Here is a 22,198-nt window from a genome sequence, read left to right as displayed (position 1 = left end):
TCTTTTATTATTACAATTATTAAATTTGATTATACCACAAGTGTCAATCTCTAGCTATCACCAATTAAAGCAACAAATAAAAGTTAATAAATCCATGGTGGGCACTCTGCAGATCATTCACCAGTGTTTTGATTTCTGGAGCTCAGCTGCAAAGTAAACATGATCGATGATCATTTGATGCAATTGTCCATAAACCATTTACTGTTAGGTAATGTGTTTTTGGACTGAGTGGATCATCGCTCTAAATCATTTTATCATAATCATTTAAATTATCATTTATGTGTATATAATACTAATTTAGTCAAAAGTAATATGATATAGAGGATGTGTATTTTTCCTCAATATATTACACTAATCTACCAGCTATTGAATGCTGAAATTAAAAATCAGAAAATACAAAATTCGCCGCAGTCCGTGAAGGCAGCATAATGTGGGCGAAGTTGAATATGGGACGGCCAGATATCACATGACAGCAGAGCAGTTGTCGGATTGGCTGTGAGCGTTCATGTGACAATAAAGCGTGTGTGTGATTGGCTCCTTGCAGCCTCTTTTGCTTTTTTTCCCGCAACAAACAAGTGCGGACGCCTCTAGGTTCGCGGCTTTAATTTTTTTAGCTGCCAAAATGCCGAAAAGAGCCTGTCCTTTCCCCGAAACCTTCTCCTCCCAATACAAAATACACATCGGGCAACAGGAGTTGAATAATTACGGCGTGTTTGGGAACAAATACCGGCAAGAAATCTACGGTGAGTACATGATAGCGGATATAGCGCGGGGTTAGCTGCGTCGGTGGACACAGATGCTTGTTGGAGTTGCCTGCGCAGTGAGCGTTGCATACAAACATCCCAAATACATCTCTAAAATACTTGCATGAATCACTTTTGCTGCACTCGTTCATGTTCATGAAAAGGCTTGTGTACAGTGAATGTCCTCTCATTAGTTTAGCTTTTGTCCTCAGAAAGTTAAGTAGGCTACACCAACTGTTGAACCAGATACTCACGGTCTATTTGCCATTACTGCCAAGCGGCTCCTGGACTGACACTAACAGAGTACAATCAGACTGGCTCTAATGTGCCGTAAACAACAGCTTCCTTAGCGCCCCTGGTCGGTCAGCTGCAGCTGAGTTAGTCACAAGTAATTTCACTCACAAGTGGGTCTTCTTTCCTCACAGCAAAGACAAAGAACTTGCTCTTTAACGGTGCCAAGACTGTGATGGGCAAAATATGGACTGGAGAGGAGAAGTGCTCAGACCCGCGGCCACCTGGACAAGCTGAGACACCTGCATGCAGCCAGACACTGCTGAGAGGACAGACACTGATTGGACATGATGGGAGGCTGACGAGAGCAAATGCTGCTCCAGGTGAGCCTGAAGTGAAAGGATGGCTAAAGACACAGTCCAGAAATGGCAACACTGAACAACACCATGGTAAATCAGCTCTGATGCGTCCAACCACACAACTTTATTTAACTATATTTGTAATCAACGAGTTACATTGCATGTGACCTCTTCAGCAACCAAAGACAGTAGCCTGCCAATCAGTCATCCATCCATTTCTTATAAGGTCTGGTTGTCCAGGAGTTTTCTGACACACACACACACACACACACACACACACACACACAAACCAATGCCCACCCACCACCCCCCACACCCTGGAGCTCATTGGTTGAGTCAGTACCATGCAGTGGAGAGGGCAAAGTGCAGTCACTGAAACAGAAAAACCTCAGTGGGATTGAAAATAAGAGACTCCAAATACGTGAGAACAGTGACATCTACTGATGGAACTGCAGTCGTAAAATGACAGAGCTTGAAATGACGGTGTTGTGAGTTTCATCACAAAGTAGTAGGGTCTTCCAAAGCAAGCTGATGTGGATCCTTTGGAGTACCTGAGTTAGACCTCACAAAGACCAGAAGTAGGAGTGCATTCACCGGTCTTCATGAACATACACCCTTGTGAAAATACTTTGAATCATTTAAAGTAAAGGTTGCAATTGCCCTCAAACAACTGAAAAGGCGAACAAATTAAACAAGAACAAATTTCCTTCAACCTGAGACTAAAGTACAAGTTGTCCTGTTATACATGATAGGAAGTAGTGGACCAAGATCATCATAATTATACCCACACAAAATCTATTTATTATGTTACTGTGTTAGTACTGTGACAAACTTGGTCAAGTCCTTGTCAAATATTTATTTGTGATTAAAGGATAGATTCACATTTTAAGATCTGTTGATGGGATGCTCGCACGAACAGATGCACTTGGGAAACATAAACACATGTTAAACGTTTTGTGGCGTTTCATGAATTTACCGAGTGACAAGGGTCTCTGAGGGCTGTAAGGAACACATCGGTTTTTACTTTGATAACTGACGAAAGAAAGCAGGTTTTTAACAGTAGTTAGTTCAGTTCATGCTTTTCACCAGCAGATGTCAGGTTTGGATGGTCAGTTTGGTTCCTGCTTCAACTGTGTTTGGTAACTTCTTCAAGTGCTTTGCTGTGTGTGTGCTCTGCGTCTAGGTGCACCAGTGGCTCCTGCAGGCTGCTGTGTGTGTCAAAAGAGCCACGGGTCCAGGACACCATGCTCCCAGTGCGACCGTCCAGCGTGTCCCTCCTGTACCCGTCAGTGCTCAAGCTGCTCCAGCCACTGCTGCTCTGTCTGCACCATCATAGAGTAAGTCACATTTTGATTGCCTTTTCACTCCAGTTCCCAAAACACCTCAACGCTGTTGGAGGTAAAAAAAAAAAAGCGGTGTCTATATCAATTTAATAAATTAGCTCTAGAATATATATTAAAAATCTATGCATGTCTGCAAAGCTTCACCTCTTCTTTATTTGTGTTATGTCTCATTAAAATGAATCATCTGTGCCAGCTAATGCAGCCAGGAAAATGTTTGACCTTAAAAACATTGCAGTGCATCCCTAGCTGGAATCCAGCTGCAGTGTTTTTTTTTGGGGGGGTTTTTTGGGGGGTTTTTTTTAATACCGATCCAAGCTTCAAGGTATCATTAGATTCCTCCGAACAGAGAGACTGTGCATGCTGAGGTTAATTAGGTGTCAGTTGGAAAAGCACTTTCTTTGCCATTAAAAACATGATTATACAACACAAGCTGTTCTTCATCTGTTGTGTGAAAGGCATTTCTCTTGTGCTTGTACTTTGTACTGTGGGTGCATTCTGGACTGCAGTACTGCAGGTATGTGTTGTTCATCAATGTCACTGAACCAAAGAAGTCCCGTAGTTTCATTGTGTTTGACACAAAGTAAATTAGATACTTCAAATAATCAATAGACAGGACAAAACCATGAGCCCACTCAACCATGAACTTTATTGGATCCTTATCAGCTTTGGCTGGACTGCCAGTCATGTTGCAAACACAATTTTTGGCGGTTCAGATAATAAAAACCAATGGAAGCAGGAAGCAACATGGCTGCTCATTCATCTTTGGGTATCATCAATGCTCATAAGATAAAGAATCTGGACTGAGACTAACTTTGTAAGTACTGTTCTTGGGGGCCACAGTAGAACAGTTACGTTAGTGGATAGTTTCAATATTTTGTCATTGCAAGTTCAGTGCAGCATGTTTTCAAATTGGTTTCTTTTGTGCATCATATTTTGCACAAGTAGCTTGAGTGGCCCCCTCTATCCACATGTCCAAGTACCATTGAGCAAGGCACTGAAACGAAAACATGCAGTGAGTGAGAAGTTGTTTTGCACAGTAAAGGATTCCAAAAGTAGTTAGACTTTTACTGTACAATTAATATAGTAAATATTTCCTGTTTTCCACAGCTACAGTGGGCCATATGATGAAGTCCTGTGCTGCAGCTGCTCAGCGTAAAGGAAGACCAAAGGACAGATCATGAGTTTATGCTTGAACATACTGTGTATGTAGTTGCCTCACATGAGATATTATAAGACTGCATTTTATACCTGTGATTTTTTTTTTTTTTCTTTTTTATGTGATCCAAATGTATTCTTGTATATATGTATTTCAAAAGTAACTGAAATAAACTTGAACGATTTTGTACTGAGTTAAATGTTGAGACATGGTCATTTATATGTTCACTTTATTTTGATTGATTTAAAGGGACCCGCTGAGGTAATTATTAAATATTACACAACTAAAAACAGTATGTTGGAACAAAAATTGGGATATATCAATTCCCCAAAAGGTGAGAGAGTCGTCTTCATTTGTTGTCGCTGCATCAGCAGATGGCAGCACACTTCAAGGTCTCAGCTGAGAGTCTGAGTAGCTCGCTGACTGCGCCGCATTCAGGGTAATGCACAAGCCCTGCTTTCTCAGTGGATGAACAAATATATCTCACTACGCCTAAGAGGCTTTTTTTTTTTTTTTCAACCTTTCAGTTGAAGTATGAAACTTTTGTCTTGGCTTGGCGGTGATAATGAAATTCCTGTCCAGCCAGTCAGCGCTGACCTTGAGAATCCGCTATCACATTTATTTATTAAAAGAAGACGACCCAGAGGTTGAACAGAACCATGGGCTTTTGCAGCCGACAATTTGGCTACAATTATCCCTGCTGGACATGACCTTGATATGTAGTCTTCACTTTCTCTTGGCTGTGGCTCATCATCGATGGTGACTGGTTTCAGGGTCAGGTACTGTACATTGAGTAATTGTTGGTGGCAGAAGTCCTCAGCACTGCTTTATAGAAATCAATCACATGGCACAGTGTTAGAGATATTAGCTTGGATGAGTGCACTTCCTGGAGCTTATTGCAAATGTGCCTATGAGCTGTTGAGTCACATCCCCTGCTCAGTGGGCCAGTTGTGGCTCCGGTCTTTGGGGAGCTCTGCAGTTGGTGTCCGAGGGCACCACTTGATTGCTGGCTGAGTGAACAGACAGCTGCTGGCAAGCAAGGCGTCAAGTTGTCTGCACATTTCTTAATAAGGCTTTAAGGAACTGAAGAGGTGAACATAAAACATTTGAAACAGAGACATTTACTTTTTAAGTACCGTATTTGCTTCAATTATTCATTCACTTGTGAAATGCAGATAGATGTCCATAGCTATAAAGCTGGTGGATGCATTTTGAGCAATCAATTGTTTTTTAGTTTTTTGTTTTTTTTTTTAAAGCATTATGAGTTATAGGGCTGGAACAGTTAGTTGATAAACAAATTAATCTGCAACAGATTTATTGGAAAAGTCATTTATCAAGATTCAACGCCAAATATTTTGGCTATTGCTGTTTCCTGCCACTAAAATCTCAGAATGTATGGGTTTTCTCTGTTTATAATCATCAGGCTGAATATCTCTAGCTCTTGGGCTTGGATGAAACAAGATATTTGAAGACAGGCTCTAGAACGTGTGAAGGGCATTTTTATTATTCCTATAATCTAATTTCAAAGATAATCAACAGATAAACAGATAATGAAAATATTAGTTATGTGCAGCACCAATGGATTATTAGAGCAAGAGCTCCCTAAGATACAGAAGTTTCATAAAATTAAATGATTCAAACTGATTTGTTTTTGTGTCCCTGAACCTTCATATTTAACGGCCCTCTTTAAAATATGTCAAATCAACCTATAACCCAGAAAAGCTTGAGCTAAGAGCTAAGTGTGCACATGCGTACGGTAATTCTCTCTGCACCAATGTCAGGTGGAGTATCCTCCATATGCCTTTTGACCTAGGAAATGTTTATGTGCTTATCTGAGTAACATTGTGAGAAATATCTGAAGCTCTGTTTCGACCACATAAAAATCACTTCATTGTCCAGTCGTTTCAGCCAGTTCCCTGTGAGCCATCATTGCATCAGACTTTGATTTAGTATTCTTTGGGAAAAAAAAGGGATAATATAATAAATGACAGTGGAGAAAAGAGTGTTGTCTGCACAGAATAGAACCTCATGAATCAAACCCCATTTCATCCACTGTTGCTTCAGTTTGATCAATCAATCCAAGGCTTTCACTTCCATACTTAAAACAGCTAATACCGATGGTGATGTGTCTCCACTGCCCTGAGCCTCTTCTTAGCCTGAAAGATTATGAGTAAAAAACATTTTTAACTAGAAGGGCACGAAGAGAGTGTGGACTTCTGCCAAGGCCAATGTCATACAACATGCACTAGACCTCAGAGAAAAAAATTCAAACTCAAGTTCATACTAATTGATCCAGATCTGCCCTGAAATGTGATGGGTTTTTCCCCTGGCCCATACCCCATCCCTCCACCACAAGTTCAGTGCAAATCAGCTCAGTACTTTTTGAGTAATCTTGCTGACAAATGACCAGACACGAGTGAAAACATAACCTCCTTGATGGAGGTAATTAGACCAGATACAGGACATTCCTGTCTGTCATCCAAAATCTTTACTCTATTGATTGTGGGCTCAGTAGCAGGGAGGATGCTGATGCTTAGCCTCCTCTCCCCCCTGCTCTCTGTTAATAATGATGATAATGATGTGATGTGTTTACGTAGCCCCAAAACAAGAGAATGCAGCTGCCAGGGTTTTCAGCTCCATCCCCATCCATGACACCCAAAAGAGAAAAAAAAAAGGTCACTGTGTACTTTCTCTCAACCCCCATCCACCCCACCCCACGAATTGCCCTCATCTTTTTCCCTGGTACATGTATGGCTGGGTGTCTGCGAGGAGAACGGGGGCCACACAATCACCCACAGCGCTCCAGACAGGGCCAACTGCAGTCGGCCAGCGGGAGCACGTGGCTTTGTCTTTCACCCATTCTTTTGGGGACCAGCTGTGGTCTGAGTGCGGCGAGCGTCAAGCCCAGTGATGCTGCTGCTATAAATATGCGTCAACGAGTGTGAGTAAGTGACAGCTGTACAGTGGACCAAGGACACACTGTCTTGGCACTGTCAGGGCGAGCCTCTCCAAAAAAGGCAAACACAGTATGAGTGCACTGGTTGATATGTATTTATGCACTTGTAGCAATTGATATTTGCTACACACGGTTCAGATTTGGGTTACAGGTTGTGATTAACAACTTAAATGCTGCTTCAAATGTATGGCTCACAGGCTGGCAATAACGGTCAGTTGTTGAGTTTTTCTTTTTTTTTGTTTTGTTTTTTTTACACCAGACTATATTATTATATTATTCATTGGGAATTAAATTATTATTGTTTATTCTTGGGAGCAGTGTGATTTTCTGAAAGTCAAGAGAATGGCTCCTCCAAAATTAAGTGGATGATAACCATATGCATGTGTGTTAATATGGAGAGAGAAAAAGAAAACTACCCGTGTGTGTGTGTGTGTGTGTGTGTGTGTTTGTGCGTTGTCTGTACACAAGTGCATGTGTGACTGTGTTTGTGTGCCCTTTTCAAGTGTGACCACCTGTCTTTTGTTAAGAAATAAATAAATAAACACAGGCCACACCAGCTGTCCCTGGCAGTCCGTCCCTTCAGAGGTCAAGGGCTCCCACCGCTGGCCTTGTTGAGGTGGTGGACACTTACAACTTTCCTCTCAACTTCTCTCAAGTACCTCTAAACACACACACACACACACACACACACACATATACACGCACACACAAAATCACTCACAGCCAAATGAGCCAGGCTTTGAGCCTCAGAGAGGAATGTTTTATTACACCATCGAGTTACACTGCACATATCCCAGCTCGTCACCCTGCAGCTAAGCCCTATCACATGGCCCCTACTTTCCATGTGAAGGTTTTGGTCCATAGGAAACACACACACACACACACACACACACACACACACACACACACACACACCAGGCAGTCTAAGCCCTGGATCCTGTTAGGCAGATGTGAGGTGTTGGTGCCAGTGAGCGCTCTGAGGCCTGCCACTGTGGATGTTTACAGTGTGAGGTGGCCTCAGCATTGCAGAGGGCCCTTATTTACTGTGAGCTGGCTGTGGCTGTTCAGGGTGTTTATGAATGATCTTGGGAGGACATTGTTTTCTTTATGTCGTAGCTGCCTGGCTAGCGCCGCTGTGTCGTCTGTTTGTGCATAAAGTACGTGCTGGGGAGCTGGGCCAGACAATAGCCTGGCTGAACTACTACCCACGCACACAATAGAGTGGTGGGATGAGGGCGAGGTTTGGGGCCGTGGTTTGGGGGGCTGTGGGGGTGGAGGTAGGATAGATGGGGGCAGGGGCAGTTGGATGCGGCCCATGTCTATATGGTGTTCCCAGAATGGGTGAGCTGGGATTGGGGGGAGGGTGGTGGGAACCCGAGCACATCCCCATTGGGATCACGTCGCAGAGCAGCTGGATTTCTTTCATGGTGCAGCGGGGAAATAATTAAAAGTTCTCGCCATTGAAAATGTCTAGTGAATTGGCATGAAGTTCTTCAGTGTGACACACTCACACATTTGGTAGACGTAGGGAGAGATGCTTGTGTGTAGATTAGTTTGTTGAAGCCGATATAATGAAGCTGAGTTCAAGTAATAATTACATGACAAATTCAAATGGCTTTGTTAACCCAGGTTTATCTCCTCTGGAGAGTATTGGCAACAGGTCAGGAACAATGGGAGCCTGTCTTGAAATTGCCCCGTCCTTGAGCTTAGTTTATGGTTTCAGAGGGATAGGGCCTGTAAGACCAGCAGTATTATCACATTCTGTTGTCTCTGTACACATTGCAATGCTGCCCACACACACCGTCTGCCTGCCTGCTGTGTGTCACACAAGGGCTCTTCTATAATATCCTCAGGTTCTCTTATCCTGATGATTATATGTGTCTGATAATGACATATGACCTAAATCAAGCTACTGAGGTGAGAAACTAGTGTGACAGTGGGGAGAAAAAAAAAAAGGAGCTTGTAAATAAATGAAATCCACACAGACAAAGAAAGTTGTTCCATTTAATTCTATGCATAATCTTAATAAAGACCTAAATCAAGATTGTCACATTTCCACAGCACACACACACAAGCACACTCCAAAAGCGCAAACAAAGAAAATGCACATAGTTATAGATCAAAGTAAATTGCCTCAATATCTAAGCAATGTCAATTCTGCATAAAGATTGTCCTCTAATCTCTACACCACTAACACTGAAGCAATTGATTACTATAAAATATACCTTTCTTATTAAAAAATTATATTAAATTCTAATGGCACTTCTACAAATTCTATTAAAAAGATTTTCGTTTGACATTTAGAAGCTTTTTTCTGTTTTTTTTTTTTTTTAACCAAATTAAAACGGAGACAGTCAAATGTTGCACAAGAAGCAAATGCAATAATAAATATTTCTCATGATTATACACAATTTCACAGTTGTAACCTGCAGAGGACAAAATTCCAGTATCAGTATATAAGTCGTTTTTAGACTTAAAAAGATCATACAGCATGAGTTAGGCAAACATAGCCCTCGGTAAAGAGTAGCACTGTTTCCATAGAAGTCAACAATCAAAATTTCAGTGTTTCACATTCAACAGTGACATTAACTGAGGAACAGACTGTTAGTTCCCAGTAGCGCTGGCTACTAAAAGCCAAAACATTAAAAAAAAAAAAATGCTTGTCTTCAGTTTAACACATCCAAAAACAGATTTAGTCACAAACAAAAATGGTCAAATGAATCTCCGAACGCCAATGTAATCTCTTGCAAAGCAGCAAAAAAATGAATGGACTTCTTGTCTGGTTTAACATTTTTGATATGATAGAAAAAACAGGAACAAACAGCTGTGAATCATCTCACATCAGTGGGCCACTGTTGCTGTGATGCGAATTTTGACATCGCAGTCAAGGGCAAAAATGTACAATATAGAAAAAGGCCTTCTCCAGATGCAACACCTATTCGTGTGTCTACAAGGCACATTTGGTGATCATCCTGGAGGTATAAATAAAGACTGCAAACAATAAAAAGAAAGAAATTCTTTACATATCATTAGTTTGTTTGTCTGTCTACCTCTGTACACATGTACATTAGAGAATCAAGCGATTTTAACTTGCACCACATAAGAAATATTCCTTTTTTTTTTAAAAACTGAAACAGACAAAATCTACATTCCTGTGGGTTCGGATTGAAATATACATTATTAACACTACTCAACATCTATGCCTCTGAAATATATCTATTGTTCTGATGACTAACTGAAGTGATTAACCTGTCATGTGAACAACAGGAGTGTTTGTGCAAGTAAACAGGGAGCCAAAGCACATTTCTTGAAAAATTACAAGCAAACCGTGATCATTCGAGCTCCACTGCTGACTACAGGTCAGGGAGTAGAATGAAAACAGATTGCACATGATTCTGAAAGAAAAGGTTTGATTCCTTCTTGACTTGGTTCTTTCTCCACTTAAAATGCTGACAAACCATTTCAAATGCTGAGAAATTACATGTGAATTCATTTTTTTTTTTTTTTTTTGTGTGTCCTGAAAGAAGTCTCGGTGATTAGCATAAAAGACCAAAAAAAAAAAAAAAAAAAAAAAAAAAAAAAAACACCTAGGGTGTCTGTGCTGAAATGCACAGATAGTCAGCACCTACATCTGACCTCCATCGTCACAGTTGCCAGGTATCTCGTGTCAATCTCAACAAATTTCATCCTCAATCTGGCACTTTGAAAACAATACTCTGATAATTCTGATATTCTCTTGATAGATGTGCAATCAAATCACCGTGGTACTCCTCCATGCAGAGAAACAATGAAGCATTTATCTACTGCATGCTGGGATAGGGGGGCTGTTCTTTGATGGCTCCAGACAATACACCTGTTTACAGTCTCCTTGGTCTCCCTTTGCTAAATACATTTCTCACATTCCAAGGGCTCCATTCAATACAGAAAAGTGCAAAGAGAGACTTGCACTGGCTTTTCTCCCCACAGCGAGGAGAGAGATACACAATGATCCCTTGAGAACTACCTGGGATTTGGTGGTGGTGGTGGTGGTGGGGGAACAATGCCTGTATTGTCTCATTTCTATAGGTAGCCAATGCCGTATCAGTGTGGCTGTGCTTGTGAACAACTGTTTCCTGTGGCAGAACAGCAGCCGGAGCTGTATCAACCGCTCCGATTTGTAGTGAGGCGGAGTCCAATCAAGCCTTGAATATGGAAAAGGAACCAAACTCCCTGGGGAAGACGTGACAATTTAAGAGACCGCAGCCTTAATAAGACACCTGACTCTCTCTCGACCTTACGTGTGTTGTAACACGGAAAAACAAACAGTTTGATAAATAGAATATATATTTACATTAAATATACAAATAGTAAGAAATAGCAGCCTAGACAATAGTGTTGAAACTATATGCATGCTAAAAACAAGTGCTTCTCTATGTTCCATGTGACAAATCTCTCGCAGAGGTTTCTACACGGTATATTAAAATACAATTACAGTAACTTGATTTGCACAGAGAAAATAAACAGACAGCCCCAATACCAGTTAATGAGTACCAAAATTGCTAGGCAAGACGCAATGTCTTTCAAGCTTATAGAAACAAGAATTACATCTACAGTAAACCCTGAACCAAGTCAAACTAATAAATAAATTCTGATCAAGTCTTCTCAGGACAGATTAGACAAATATCATGAACTTTTAGTGCTACACCCCATGTTAAGAATTCATATAGCATCTATGGGAACAGACAGAAGAAACGCACTTCCTGCCCGAAGATTCTGTCAAGGACTTTAGCATCACTAAAGGCTCCAGCTTCATCAGTAGTAACTTACACACGTACAGTAAGAAGATATAATAATGTGAAAAAGTTAATTCAAAAGAAAGAAAAGTCAGTAGATCCGGCTGAATGGCGCAGCTTTGATGAACAAACAGTCCCCAGACAAAGCGCTGAACATCCACCTGTCTGCCCCCCCCCCCCCGGCTGCTGAGGGTTCGCCTTAAACACCATGTCAGTGGAGCCTTTATGCCATACCAGGAAATAACAAGGTAATTTACCGGAAACTATTAGCTTTTAAACCCAAACGAGTCAAATAAACATTTAATTGACGAGAGTTGATTTACATACTTTTATTACATTCTTGTAAATGATTTAATTAAGGACACTCGTGGATCAGTTGGCATTCCAGTAGACAATTACCTTTGTTACCACCTGGTATGTGGAGTGTAATCCAGATTTTTGAAAAGGCCTTAAAAGTCACTGAATTTTGACCAGAGGGCATGGGAAATATATCTCACTCTTGTTTTTTAGTAAGCACAACAGGTGAAGTGTTGAGAACTTCAGTAGGCACCAGTGTTACAGGCATTAGCTTTGAACCACTTTCCATCCCTCCTCTGATTATACAACTTGTTTTTAAGTAGCAATTACAATTCGGTTTCATCGATGTCCGCTCGCTCACATTAGCAACTAAAGAGCTGGTAACTCTCCCCAAGGCAAAGACGAAATGTGATGATATAATGGTCTGCTTGTCTCTTGTTTTAAACAACATAAAACTCTCTCATTTTGTAAATTCTACTTCAGTGAAAAAAAAAAAAAAAGAAAAATCATACTTCCAGTAGTCGAACTTCATTAGTTTTGCTGCCTCATGATAGTTTACTTGTTAAGGACTAAATAAATCCCAAATAATAAATAATAATAATAATGTAGGAGTTAAAAAAAAAAAAAAAAAATCATATATTGCTACTCAAGGACGGTTCTGATCTCCCATGTGCTCAAATTCTCACCTACTCTGACGATTGTATTAACATATGTTAGGATTAGCCATCACCCATTTACCCAGCGGGTATGAACATAGGATGCTTTTTTTCTTTCAGGAAATATACTCCTCAAATAAACCCAACGACAGATTGACACAAACAGGACAGAAACAAACAAGTGCATCATCTGATTTGTTCACCCTCGCCCACACAGATCCAGCTTGAGTTTCACAGCACCCATGTTAATCTTAACAGCCTGTGCACCTTCAACTGTCTGCCTCCGACCAGCATCTACGCCTCTGACTCGCTCCAGCACAGAAAACAGATCCAGTCTTAAAGTTGCTACATCTTTAACTTGAGAAATGCCACATGGGGTAGAATCCAAAAGATGTGTCTCCAACAAACTGCCAACATGGGTACACTAACGGGAAAATTGTTCAGTAATAGTATTCAGTGTACGAAAAGACATTCTGTCTTATGTCATGGCACTGGTGAGATGCGTTTTATCCAATGGCGAGAGTCTTGACAAGGCCACAGTGAAACTTCCTGATGTGGCGGTAGAGGTCCCCAGACTGGGTGAAGCGCCGTTCACACCACTTACAAGCGTGAGGCTTCTCGCGTGTGTGAACCACAGCGTGTCGACTCAAGTTATGGGAGTACTGGAAGCTCTTGCCACACTGGCCACAGGTGTATGGCTTCTCGCCAGAGTGTGTACGCTCATGGCGCTTAAGGGTGTACATGCAGGAGAAGGTCTTGTTGCACTGCAAGCAGGTGGGGACCGAGCCATCGGGCGACAGCTTGGAGCGAGCGCCTTCCTTTTCGCGGAAGTGGGAGCTGAGGTGCAGTTGAAGCACATGGGGGCTGGGGAAGACTTTACTGCAGAGGGGGCACACACACACCTGTTGCCCCGGGGGCAGGAGCACCCCGCTGGAGGTGGAGATGTCTGAAGAGGCCAAGTCGTCCTCCTCCTCCTCCTCGCTGTCCCCAAGCAGCCTACCCCTCCTCTCCTCCAACTCCCTGCCTGGGGCGCCCTCCCTCCCTCGGCAGGCCTCCCCCTCCTCGTCCATCAGGTCCTCCTCCTGGGAGAGCAGGGCGGCTGTGGAGCCGTTGTTGCCTGGGAAGAGGGCAGCGAACCCTGTCACCACTGAGCTCCTGGCACTATTCCCAAAGCGCTGGCTCTCAGGGCTCGTCGGCTCACTGTCCTCCTGCTCTGACAGCAAGTCGTGTTCGTCTTTAACAAGTGGCTCAATGCCCTGCTGCTGGCTGTCGAGGGCCAGCTGTCCCGAGACGTAGGAGGGGTGTAAGGGATCTCTGCTAGACAGAGGCTTGAAAGACAAATCCAGTGCACAGTCCATGTCATCTGAAGCCCGGGACCTCTGGGACAGCGATACGGTGGAACTACTGACATCAGCTTTTGTTTTTCCAGCTGTTTGGACGCAGGGCTCGGCCTCTGCTGACACATAATTGACACTTACAAGGTCCGGGGACCTGCCAGAGTGACCGTTTGCCTTCTGCCTGCTCCGTGCAGACCTATCACAATCTGTGACAGCCAGCCTGACTTCGCTGTTGTCCATGTCAAACTCTTCTGCAGGGGGGGCCCTGTGAAGCCCCTGAGACGGTGTCTGGGGCAGTCGCCGGATGAGCTGCTTACTGTGCAGCTCGCCATCTGAGGAATTTTCCCTGTCCAGACAGCTGAGTCCCAAACCCTCACCCATCTTTTCATCCAGGGAGGAAAGTTCCTTATCCTTAAGCTTGCCTTTACACACTTTCACTATATCATACATGTGGAGGTAACTGGCTGCTGCCAGGACATCCTCCACTGGCAGAGTGCTGAATTCCAACTTCCCCTCATACATAAATTCAAGGAGCAGACTGAAAGCAGGGGCTGTCACAATGTCACTGTTGAGATGCACAACGTCCCTTTTGTCTAGCTGGTCCCTGTAGAAGAGATGGAAGTACATGCTGCAGGAGGCCAGCACGGCTCTGTGCGCTTTGAATCGAGCCTCCCCGACAAGAACAGTGCAGTCACAGAGGAAACCTTGGTGACGCTGCTGACTCAGACACTGCAGCAACTGGCGGCTATGGTCTGGGAACTCCATTCTTCCTTCATAACCTGACGAAAAACAGGAAAAACAGGATACGGGATGAGCGAAATAGAGGGCACAGCCGAGCTGCTGTCGCATGTCAGAGGCGAGCACGAAGTAACCCAAAACAGAGGAGGTGTGAGGAATAACTTCAGCCCGAACAACGCAAATGATTTCAAGTGACAGCAAACACACATGACCTTAAAACTGCCGTGCTTTTGAAATACAAGTTCATAAAAAAAAAAAAAAAATCACCCCCCGCCCCCAGTTTTAAAACTTAATTCAGAGAGGTCTAAAGTACAGCCTACGTAATGGTCTCCATCAACGACTTTATCCAACTTGAAAACATAAATCCTTCATTCTTCCCAGTGATGCAGGATAAGCTACGCTGCGCTCACCCACCCATGTTATCGCGGTGTAAACGGATCCACGGATCCTGACTAGTCGGGTTGGCGGTAGTCTGCCTACTTCTTGCGCTTCCAAAATTTCGCGAATGGCGACGCGCCGGTGCGTTTCCAAACGCACACAAAACAGCGGTGTTTACAGAACAAGCAAGTGTGGCTGGGAATGAAACCGCTCGTCCATCGGGGAGGGAGGCTAGCGTGAAAAAATAAGAGCAGTGCAGAGTGAGTAAACTGCTGCTCTGTTTGCTAATTACACTGCAAGCTGTGGAGTCAGCTGCTCTGACATCACCGCAATGGAAACGCTACCTCCAGCTGTGCTCCCCTTTATGCCATATGTTAACTCTGGGCTACGCAGTGCAAAAAAAAAAAAAAAAAAAAAAAAAAGAAGAAGGCGCACACACAACTTATTAAACTGAGCGGATCCGTGAGTGATACGTGATTACACCGCATTTCTAACTTTTTTTTTTTTTTTTCCAACCGGGTCATTTATCGCCGAAGAAAACTGCACTCGATCACCGCGGATGAGGAGAAAACGCTTCGTGGCCCCTTTTACGCACTCATCAGACGCACGCACACAGCTGTGAGGTGTTCCTTTACAGGGGTTAATTCAAAACAGAAAAGGCAGATGGCAAGGAGGAAAAAAAAAAAAAGGAAACTCAACTGAATTGAATATTAAAGTTTGATGCTGCCGAGAACGCCGTGCATGTGTGGAAATCTTGCGCACTTAAGTCATGATTATTATTATTTTTTTCCAAAAGAAAAAGAAAAGTGTGAATAGGAGATAGGAGGGCCAAGGGCGCAGTAAACCGAGCTCCATGTCCGTGTTGGGAAACGCATTGCTGGGATCCTTTTAAACAGCAGAGGAACTCGCAGCAAAAGCCAACTGCGCTGAACGAAGCAGCGAGGGGGGGACACTCTTTAACTTTCGCTTTCTCCGTTTCAAAGCACACAAAAAAACACTGTACTCACATTCACTTCCGCCCACTTCGTCGTCTTTTTTTTTTCCTAAAAGCCCCGATGTCCTTTCATGATGTGCGGCCAGATGTTCGCTTCTCCTTGTCGTTTCTTGAGCTCCAGTCCGACCCTGGCAAGGCAGGCTGCACTCAGCGCTGCTGTGTGTCAGGCAGGTTGATAATGGCACAAGTCTCGCGATATCGCGCAGCCACAATAAGTTCGGCGCTGCTCCGTGAATTCACACAGCGGCAGCAAGTAGCAGGGTACACTGGGAACATCAATTGGCTCTTATTAAAACACCTGTCCCATGAGCAGGGGGTGGGAGGGAGGGAGGGAGGGGGCTTTTCAGTGGGTTAAATCCTGAAGTGTGGCAAAGGGAAGGAATTAGACAAGTGTAACGACAAAACACAGAGTTGACAAAAGTCAGAATTGTTTTGTTTTTGTTTTTTTTTTGTATGATGAAAATTAGAATTCAAAGTTAAATGTGTTAGTTGGTAACTCTCTCTCTCTTTTCTCAGAAGTATCCAGATCTGTTTGAAGATAATGGGATTTGTAAAGTTCAAATCCAGATTTGGAATTTGGTTAATATAACAAGCCTCCCAAAAATGTTGCCTGAGGTTTTTTTTTTTTTTTTCTTTTAACATCTGCTGCGGGTGAAAAAAGAAAAAAAAAAAGAAACACCTTTTTGTCACAAAGAATTGGTATTTGTAGAGGTTATCCGAACTGATAAAAGAATTGTAAATCATGCTTTGTGATTTAGAGGGTCAGTGGTCTTTTGGGAACTTTTAAGGGCCGTTCTCTCTAATCCTGCTTTGGGTTGTGGAATTCCCTGGCACCAAATCACCCAGTGCCTTTGTTTTTTTCCAGACCACACCAGGTCCTCACTGTGTTTTATTTAGCTCAAATCGTCTTAGGACAGGCAGGGTGATTTCTGAGAACAAAGTTTTTAAAAAAGCCACACATTTGTTGAAGTTTTTGAAACATTATCCAAAAAAAAAACAAAAAAACCCCACACTCCTCAGAGTCTGCTCTGTAATTGTTAAAGCTAGAGATGGTGGCACAGTGGAGAAACAGGGGCTTGAGGTTGCAGCTGCTCATCTCGTGCCCCCCCCCCCCCCCCCCCCCCTCCCTCCCTCCCTCCCCTTCTCTTCCCTCCTCCTGTCCCTCCCTGTGCTCCCCCAACTGCCTCGGTCACCTTTGCCCTGTGTTCCAGCTGTCGTGTGTTTTGAAAGGGCCATTTGCAGCTCCTCACAGCCTTCTGACACAGAGGGGAATGAGCAATGTGACGGGAGGCGGCAGCCACTGGTCGGAAGGGGCCACCGGCTAGATTCTTATCCACTTACTGCTTTATTCCATTTTTAGTCCGGCTGTTACTCTTACAGAGAGTGGATATCTGTACTCTGTTCATGTCCAGATGATCATGAGCAAGACAGTGTCATGATCCCTAAATAAAAGCTCTCTTTATTTGGTTAATTGGATGCTCGTAGGTAATAGTGTATTAAAGCAGAAACAAAATGACGAGGGACTTCTTACTGAAGACAAACCCCATATAAACTCAAATAAATACATAAATGTTTATATTGAAGTGTCTGATGTGTGTGTCACATGAAAAACAAATTACCATTCAGCGCTGACACACACACCATCCATGCAGGGGCAGCGACGTGGATAAGAATAGGAGCAGTGGCCCTGTGTTTCACTGGCCCTGGCAGACGTAGGCGCCCAGTAGAGGAGGGGTGTGTGTTCACAGGGCAAGACAAAGCAGTGGTTGTGCCTGGGGACCGTGGCCTCAGAGAGAGAGGCTCGGCACGGTGAAGGTTCTCACACACAGAAAAAAAGATAGAGAAAGAGAGACAGAGAGAGGGAGAGAGAATGAGAGTGGGAGAGTGGGGGAGCGCGGGGGAGAGAGCGAGAGAGAGAGAGAGAGAGAGAGAGAGAACACTTCCTGGAGGTTCATTCTTCCTCTCTGCAATCATCAATGGCATTCTCCCCCTGACCCACTCCTCTCTCAGACAAACAAAAGACCCCGCATTCCAGTGTAGCCTGACCGGCCAACCAGCCAGCCATCCAACCACAGTTGAACCACATCACTCTCCCCAACTGGACCAAAGTCTCATCATGGGGGTGGGTTTGAGCTGTATTTGTCTGAGGACACTTGTAATGCATCCTGGCACATTAAAAATCCTCATCATCTTCAACCAAGTGTAGACTGCTTTATCACAGCAGATGTGCTCGATTAACATAATAAGCATCCCTCTGTTTTTGTCCTTGGAGAGTGATGTACTTTTGCCTTTTACACATGTGAAGGTGCAGTAGTATGTTGTATTGTACTTTACACATATTACTGTCACATTCCTCAGTTATGATCCAGATTCGCATGATAGTTAGACACATTGGACTTTTGCAAACTGAACTCTAAAGTTTTTTATCATAAAAAAAAAAAAATAGTTGTTCAAGCATTTGGGGAAATACACTCATCTGTTTCCTTACCAAGAGTTAGATATTAAACAGCTAACTCCTGGCAAGTAAGCAGAATTAGACAATCTGTGACATGGAGCTAGCATGTTTCATCCGAAGGTGACAAAATCTTCCCAGCACCTCTAAAGATCACTTATCAACGCACTGATTGTCATCTATTTAATCCATATTTAATCTATACAGCTACCAGTGTAAGTGTAAAACATCACTTTTTCATCATATATGGCCTTACGTGCAGGATTATTACTTGGAGTCCGAGCTGCTCCTGAACAAGAAATAGGCCAGAACTTGTCATTTTTGCACTTTGGCTTTCAAACAGATCAAACAAATTGTTGATTAATAAGCTTTAGAGGCGCTTGTGGACAGATTTGAGCAGAGCTACGCTAGCTGTTTCCCAACCTTTGTGCTAAGTCAAGCTAACTGGCAGCTGGCTCCTTCGACATATTTTCCTTACAAAGAAGTGAATAAGTATATTTCCTATAACTACTCATTGAAGCTTTTCCTCCCATTTTCCTTGTGTGAATTGAGGGTCTAAAGACGGAGGGGGATGAAGGTTGTGCAAAGTGCAAAATTCCTTCCTGGTGAATTTGTGATTGTGGCTACACAAATAATTAAGTTTTTAAGTATTTCTTTCTTCATCTGGCACTCAGAACTGTGACCCAAGAATTTCAGTGGTCAAAGATCCTCATTCTCTTTAAATCTGAATCTTGCATCATTAGACCTGCAGCTGCATAACAGATGGATAATACATCCTGGAAAATAATGTGGCAGTACAAGCAACATTGCACTGCAGTTGCTGGGAGATGGGAGATGTATTGGTCAGACCCCCCACCACCTCCTCCCTATTATGGCCCTCCTGCCCTTCTGTGTCTAATTGTTGCTACTGCATGTTATCTATTCTCCTTCAACAGCTCCCGCTCTGTTCTGTTTGTTATATTCTGGACAGATACTGCAAGTAGACGAGAAAAGAGATCAGTCTGTGACAGGAAAGACATTATTAACTCTCTTTGACTCTTTGATCTTGTTACTTTTGCTTTGAACCTGCAAAACAAACAACAGGGTAGGCATTCCCATCACCAGACCAGAGACAGCTGAGGAGGAGGAAGAGGAGGAGGTGGGATACCCTCAGTCACTCTATCTGTATGACAGGAACAGCTTGGCAAGGCTGACGCATAGTAGCAGCGAGGAACACATTACAGTGTAAGTGACAAAGAGGGGAAATGACAACAGAGGGGGCTGAGAGACAGAGGCCAGAGGCCAGTAAGTTTTTCATCACGGAGGGAACGCTGGCAGCTGTCCCTGTTCTGCTCTTCTCGTAACATTATTTATTAGTTGCCCTGCAACTTTTCACAATCGCTGCCCTGCATTTTTGTCTCATACTGTACACATTTGCAGCTCACTGCACAACACTGATTAAACTTTAAGCTGCTGAAGCAGACTGTCGTTCTTACAGATAAAACTTTGTCAGGAGATTTGATCTTCAAAAGTCAGAAAACTTAAAACATCGGAAGTCACAGTATATCTAATGAGTTGATAGCTATATTAGGGCGAAAGGTTTCCAAAACCTTTAACGTGAAGGAGACATTTTTTACTCTTTGACCAAGTCAGGTGAGGGCTTCATTTGATACAGAGGATCTCTGACTCCTTTCAAGTCTGACTGACTGGCCTGTCTGTACCTGTCCTAAACTGGTTTAACTCCTACCTCTCTGGCAGGAAGTCTTTGTGGCTGTAAATGACTGTTAATCTTAAATAATCTGGTATAACCAGCAGGTTTATAATCTGATAAAACATATATATATGATTTATATATATTTATTAGATTTATATATGATGTAAACGCTTTTACATTTCCCTTTTGCAACTTAATCAGGACACATGCCACATTTTTAAAAACATGTGTCCAGGTATTATGTAACTTTATGTTGCTGCATCTCTTGCTGAGTCAACTGATGTCATTTAAAGTTAAGCAAGTGAGCTCATTCTTCTTCCTGGTGATAATACTTTGACAAAGCCTTTTTTTTTGCTGTATCACAGAGATGGCTCTGTTGACAGTGGTTGTAGTGATTTGAATCCACCCACTGATGAAGACGGTGTGGTGTGGTGGAAAGCTCCAGAAAAAAAACTTGTTTCAGTCTCAGCCAGGATAAAACAGATGTGCTGGGTTGCCCAAAGAGAACATGAAAAAGTACATTTAGAAAGATTTAGCCGCAGAATCCAATGGTTGTGTTTAATTCTGAAGTTCACCTCATATCTGGGCTTTTACTGGAAATGTCAAAGGCCCTTTCCACCTCACAGTAACTCGGACAGAAAGCGTGTCTTTTTTAGCATCAGCAGATTTGACTAAATGTCATGTACTCTAACCAGGTGTCTCCAGAAATACACCATGAATCATCACGCACCAGGAACTTGCTGCCCAAATGCTGACAAGCAGCAGAAAGACAACAGCATGACATCTACACCACTTACAATGGTTTCTTGTTAGTTTTGCAAAATGATTTTAATATTATTTTACTAGAGTGTTCAAGGCTACATGTCTAAAAGCAAGGGACTGTGGGATTATCAGAGAAAGTGTTTTCATATTCAGGGATTCACTTAAATGAAAAGTGGTAAGCCACTTGAATGTAAAGGTAAGCATACAAATACATCTTACTCATACATAACAATATACGGTTTGCACTGTAGCATTCAAACCAAACTATAGCCACTACATTCACATTTTTTTTACGTGGATATTACTTGTTTGTTCATTTACATGTGGAGTATTTTATTTTAGCATTTTGGAATGAACTCTGTATAGTTTTAATTGGTTTTTATTTGAAATAATTTTGTGTCAGTCACTCTGCACTCACTTGTAAGTTTAATTTAATCTCATTCATTGACTGACTGATTAACTGACTGACAGAAGTGGACAATTACTGTATATTTACTTTAATTACTTTAATTTATACTTTTACTTCAATACATGTCTGAGTGAAATGTTGCACTTTTACAACATTTATGTGCAGTTATTATCTGATTCTTTGCAACTGCATTTAAGAAAACATGAAACAGAAACATGACATGGTTATACAATTTTACACACTGCTACAGACAGAGCTATGAAACAGTTTAGAAGTACACCCTGTTGCTCATCTATAGCAGGCCTACCTATCATTTTTGATACTTCAGCACAGCCATTTTTTTTTTTTACTTCTTGGAATATATTTACATACTACTTTTCATATAATTAAATAACATTATTAATTATCATATTACTTTTGATAATATTTTGCTGTAATATAATTTGAAAGAGTTTTAAACAACTGTCTACAGCATACAGCTGAAATGATGTCATATAACTGATCAGATGATTGATAGAAAGTTAGTTTTGATGATAACTTCAAGTCAAAATTCCTGAATATCACTGGTTCCCGCTGCTCAAACATGAATATTTGTTGGTTTTTTCAGTCTTCAGTCATAGTTAATTGAGGTTTTCACCATTTCCTGACACTGTGTGTAACAAAACAATTAATCAGAAAAATAATCTGCAGAATCATGAAAATAATCTGCATCACTACAACTACAGGTACTAAAACGAAATAACTAACTACCAGCTGTAGCAAAAGGCAGTCTTGTTGACAATCTTGCACATTACTCCATGCGATTGTTTCAGGAAGTAAAAACAGGGACGTGATATGTATCCTGCTGAGGCCTCTGTGGGTCCCCGGACCACATTTTGGATACCACCGGCACAGATAAAACGGCGCAGAGTTCAACGAGGCC

The 22,198-nt window shown here is 42.4% G+C and overlaps 2 protein-coding genes across 4 annotated transcripts; one reads left to right on the top strand and one right to left on the bottom strand.

The window, feature by feature from the left end:
• The first annotated feature begins 542 nt into the window (after nucleotides 1-542).
• siva1 (SIVA1, apoptosis-inducing factor) lies at nucleotides 543-4,025 on the top strand. 2 transcript variants are annotated; one of them, XM_071499065.1, is made up of 4 exons: nucleotides 543-743; nucleotides 1,169-1,423; nucleotides 2,517-2,670; nucleotides 3,784-4,025. In XM_071499065.1, exons 1-4 carry the CDS (start codon nucleotides 623-625, stop codon nucleotides 3,830-3,832), a joined length of 579 nt encoding a protein of 192 aa, XP_071355166.1. In that variant the 5' UTR covers nucleotides 543-622; the 3' UTR covers nucleotides 3,833-4,025. The 2 variants fall into 2 exon arrangements, with proteins under 2 accessions (XP_071355166.1, XP_071355167.1); XM_071499066.1 differs by having other exon boundaries at nucleotides 545-743; nucleotides 1,169-1,357.
• A 4,753-nt stretch (nucleotides 4,026-8,778) lies between these two features.
• Nucleotides 8,779-16,107, bottom strand: zbtb42 (zinc finger and BTB domain containing 42). Of its 2 annotated transcripts, none has more exons than XM_071498463.1 (2): nucleotides 15,974-16,107; nucleotides 8,779-14,629 (listed from the first exon to the last, which is right to left on the bottom strand). In XM_071498463.1, exon 2 carries the CDS (start codon nucleotides 14,613-14,615, stop codon nucleotides 13,020-13,022), a length of 1,596 nt encoding a protein of 531 aa, XP_071354564.1. In that variant the 5' UTR covers nucleotides 14,616-14,629; nucleotides 15,974-16,107; the 3' UTR covers nucleotides 8,779-13,019. The 2 variants fall into 2 exon arrangements, with proteins under 2 accessions (XP_071354564.1, XP_071354563.1); XM_071498462.1 differs by lacking the exon at nucleotides 15,974-16,107 and adding an exon at nucleotides 15,003-15,359.
• Nucleotides 16,108-22,198: the final 6,091 nt, after the last annotated feature.

This window comes from Trachinotus anak, unplaced genomic scaffold (genome assembly GCF_046630095.1).
Source record: "Trachinotus anak isolate AG129_WGS33_773 ecotype Australia unplaced genomic scaffold, CSIRO_AGI_Tana_v1 ptg000015l, whole genome shotgun sequence".
NCBI classification, from domain to species: domain Eukaryota; kingdom Metazoa; phylum Chordata; class Actinopteri; order Carangiformes; family Carangidae; genus Trachinotus; species Trachinotus anak.
Note: the sequence above shows the minus strand (reverse complement) of the source record. Positions and strands in the feature narration are given on the sequence as shown.

Excerpts from the sequence above, each read along its gene's own strand:
- siva1 (XM_071499065.1), top strand. The coding sequence starts at position 623 with ATGCCGAAAAGAGCCTGTCCTTTCCCCGAAACCTTCTCCTCCCAATAC. Across the intron at positions 1,424-2,516 it reads CAACACTGAACAACACCATG|GTGCACCAGTGGCTCCTGCA; the intron begins GTAAATCAGCTC and ends CTCTGCGTCTAG. Across the intron at positions 2,671-3,783 it reads TCTGTCTGCACCATCATAGA|CTACAGTGGGCCATATGATG; the intron begins GTAAGTCACATT and ends TGTTTTCCACAG.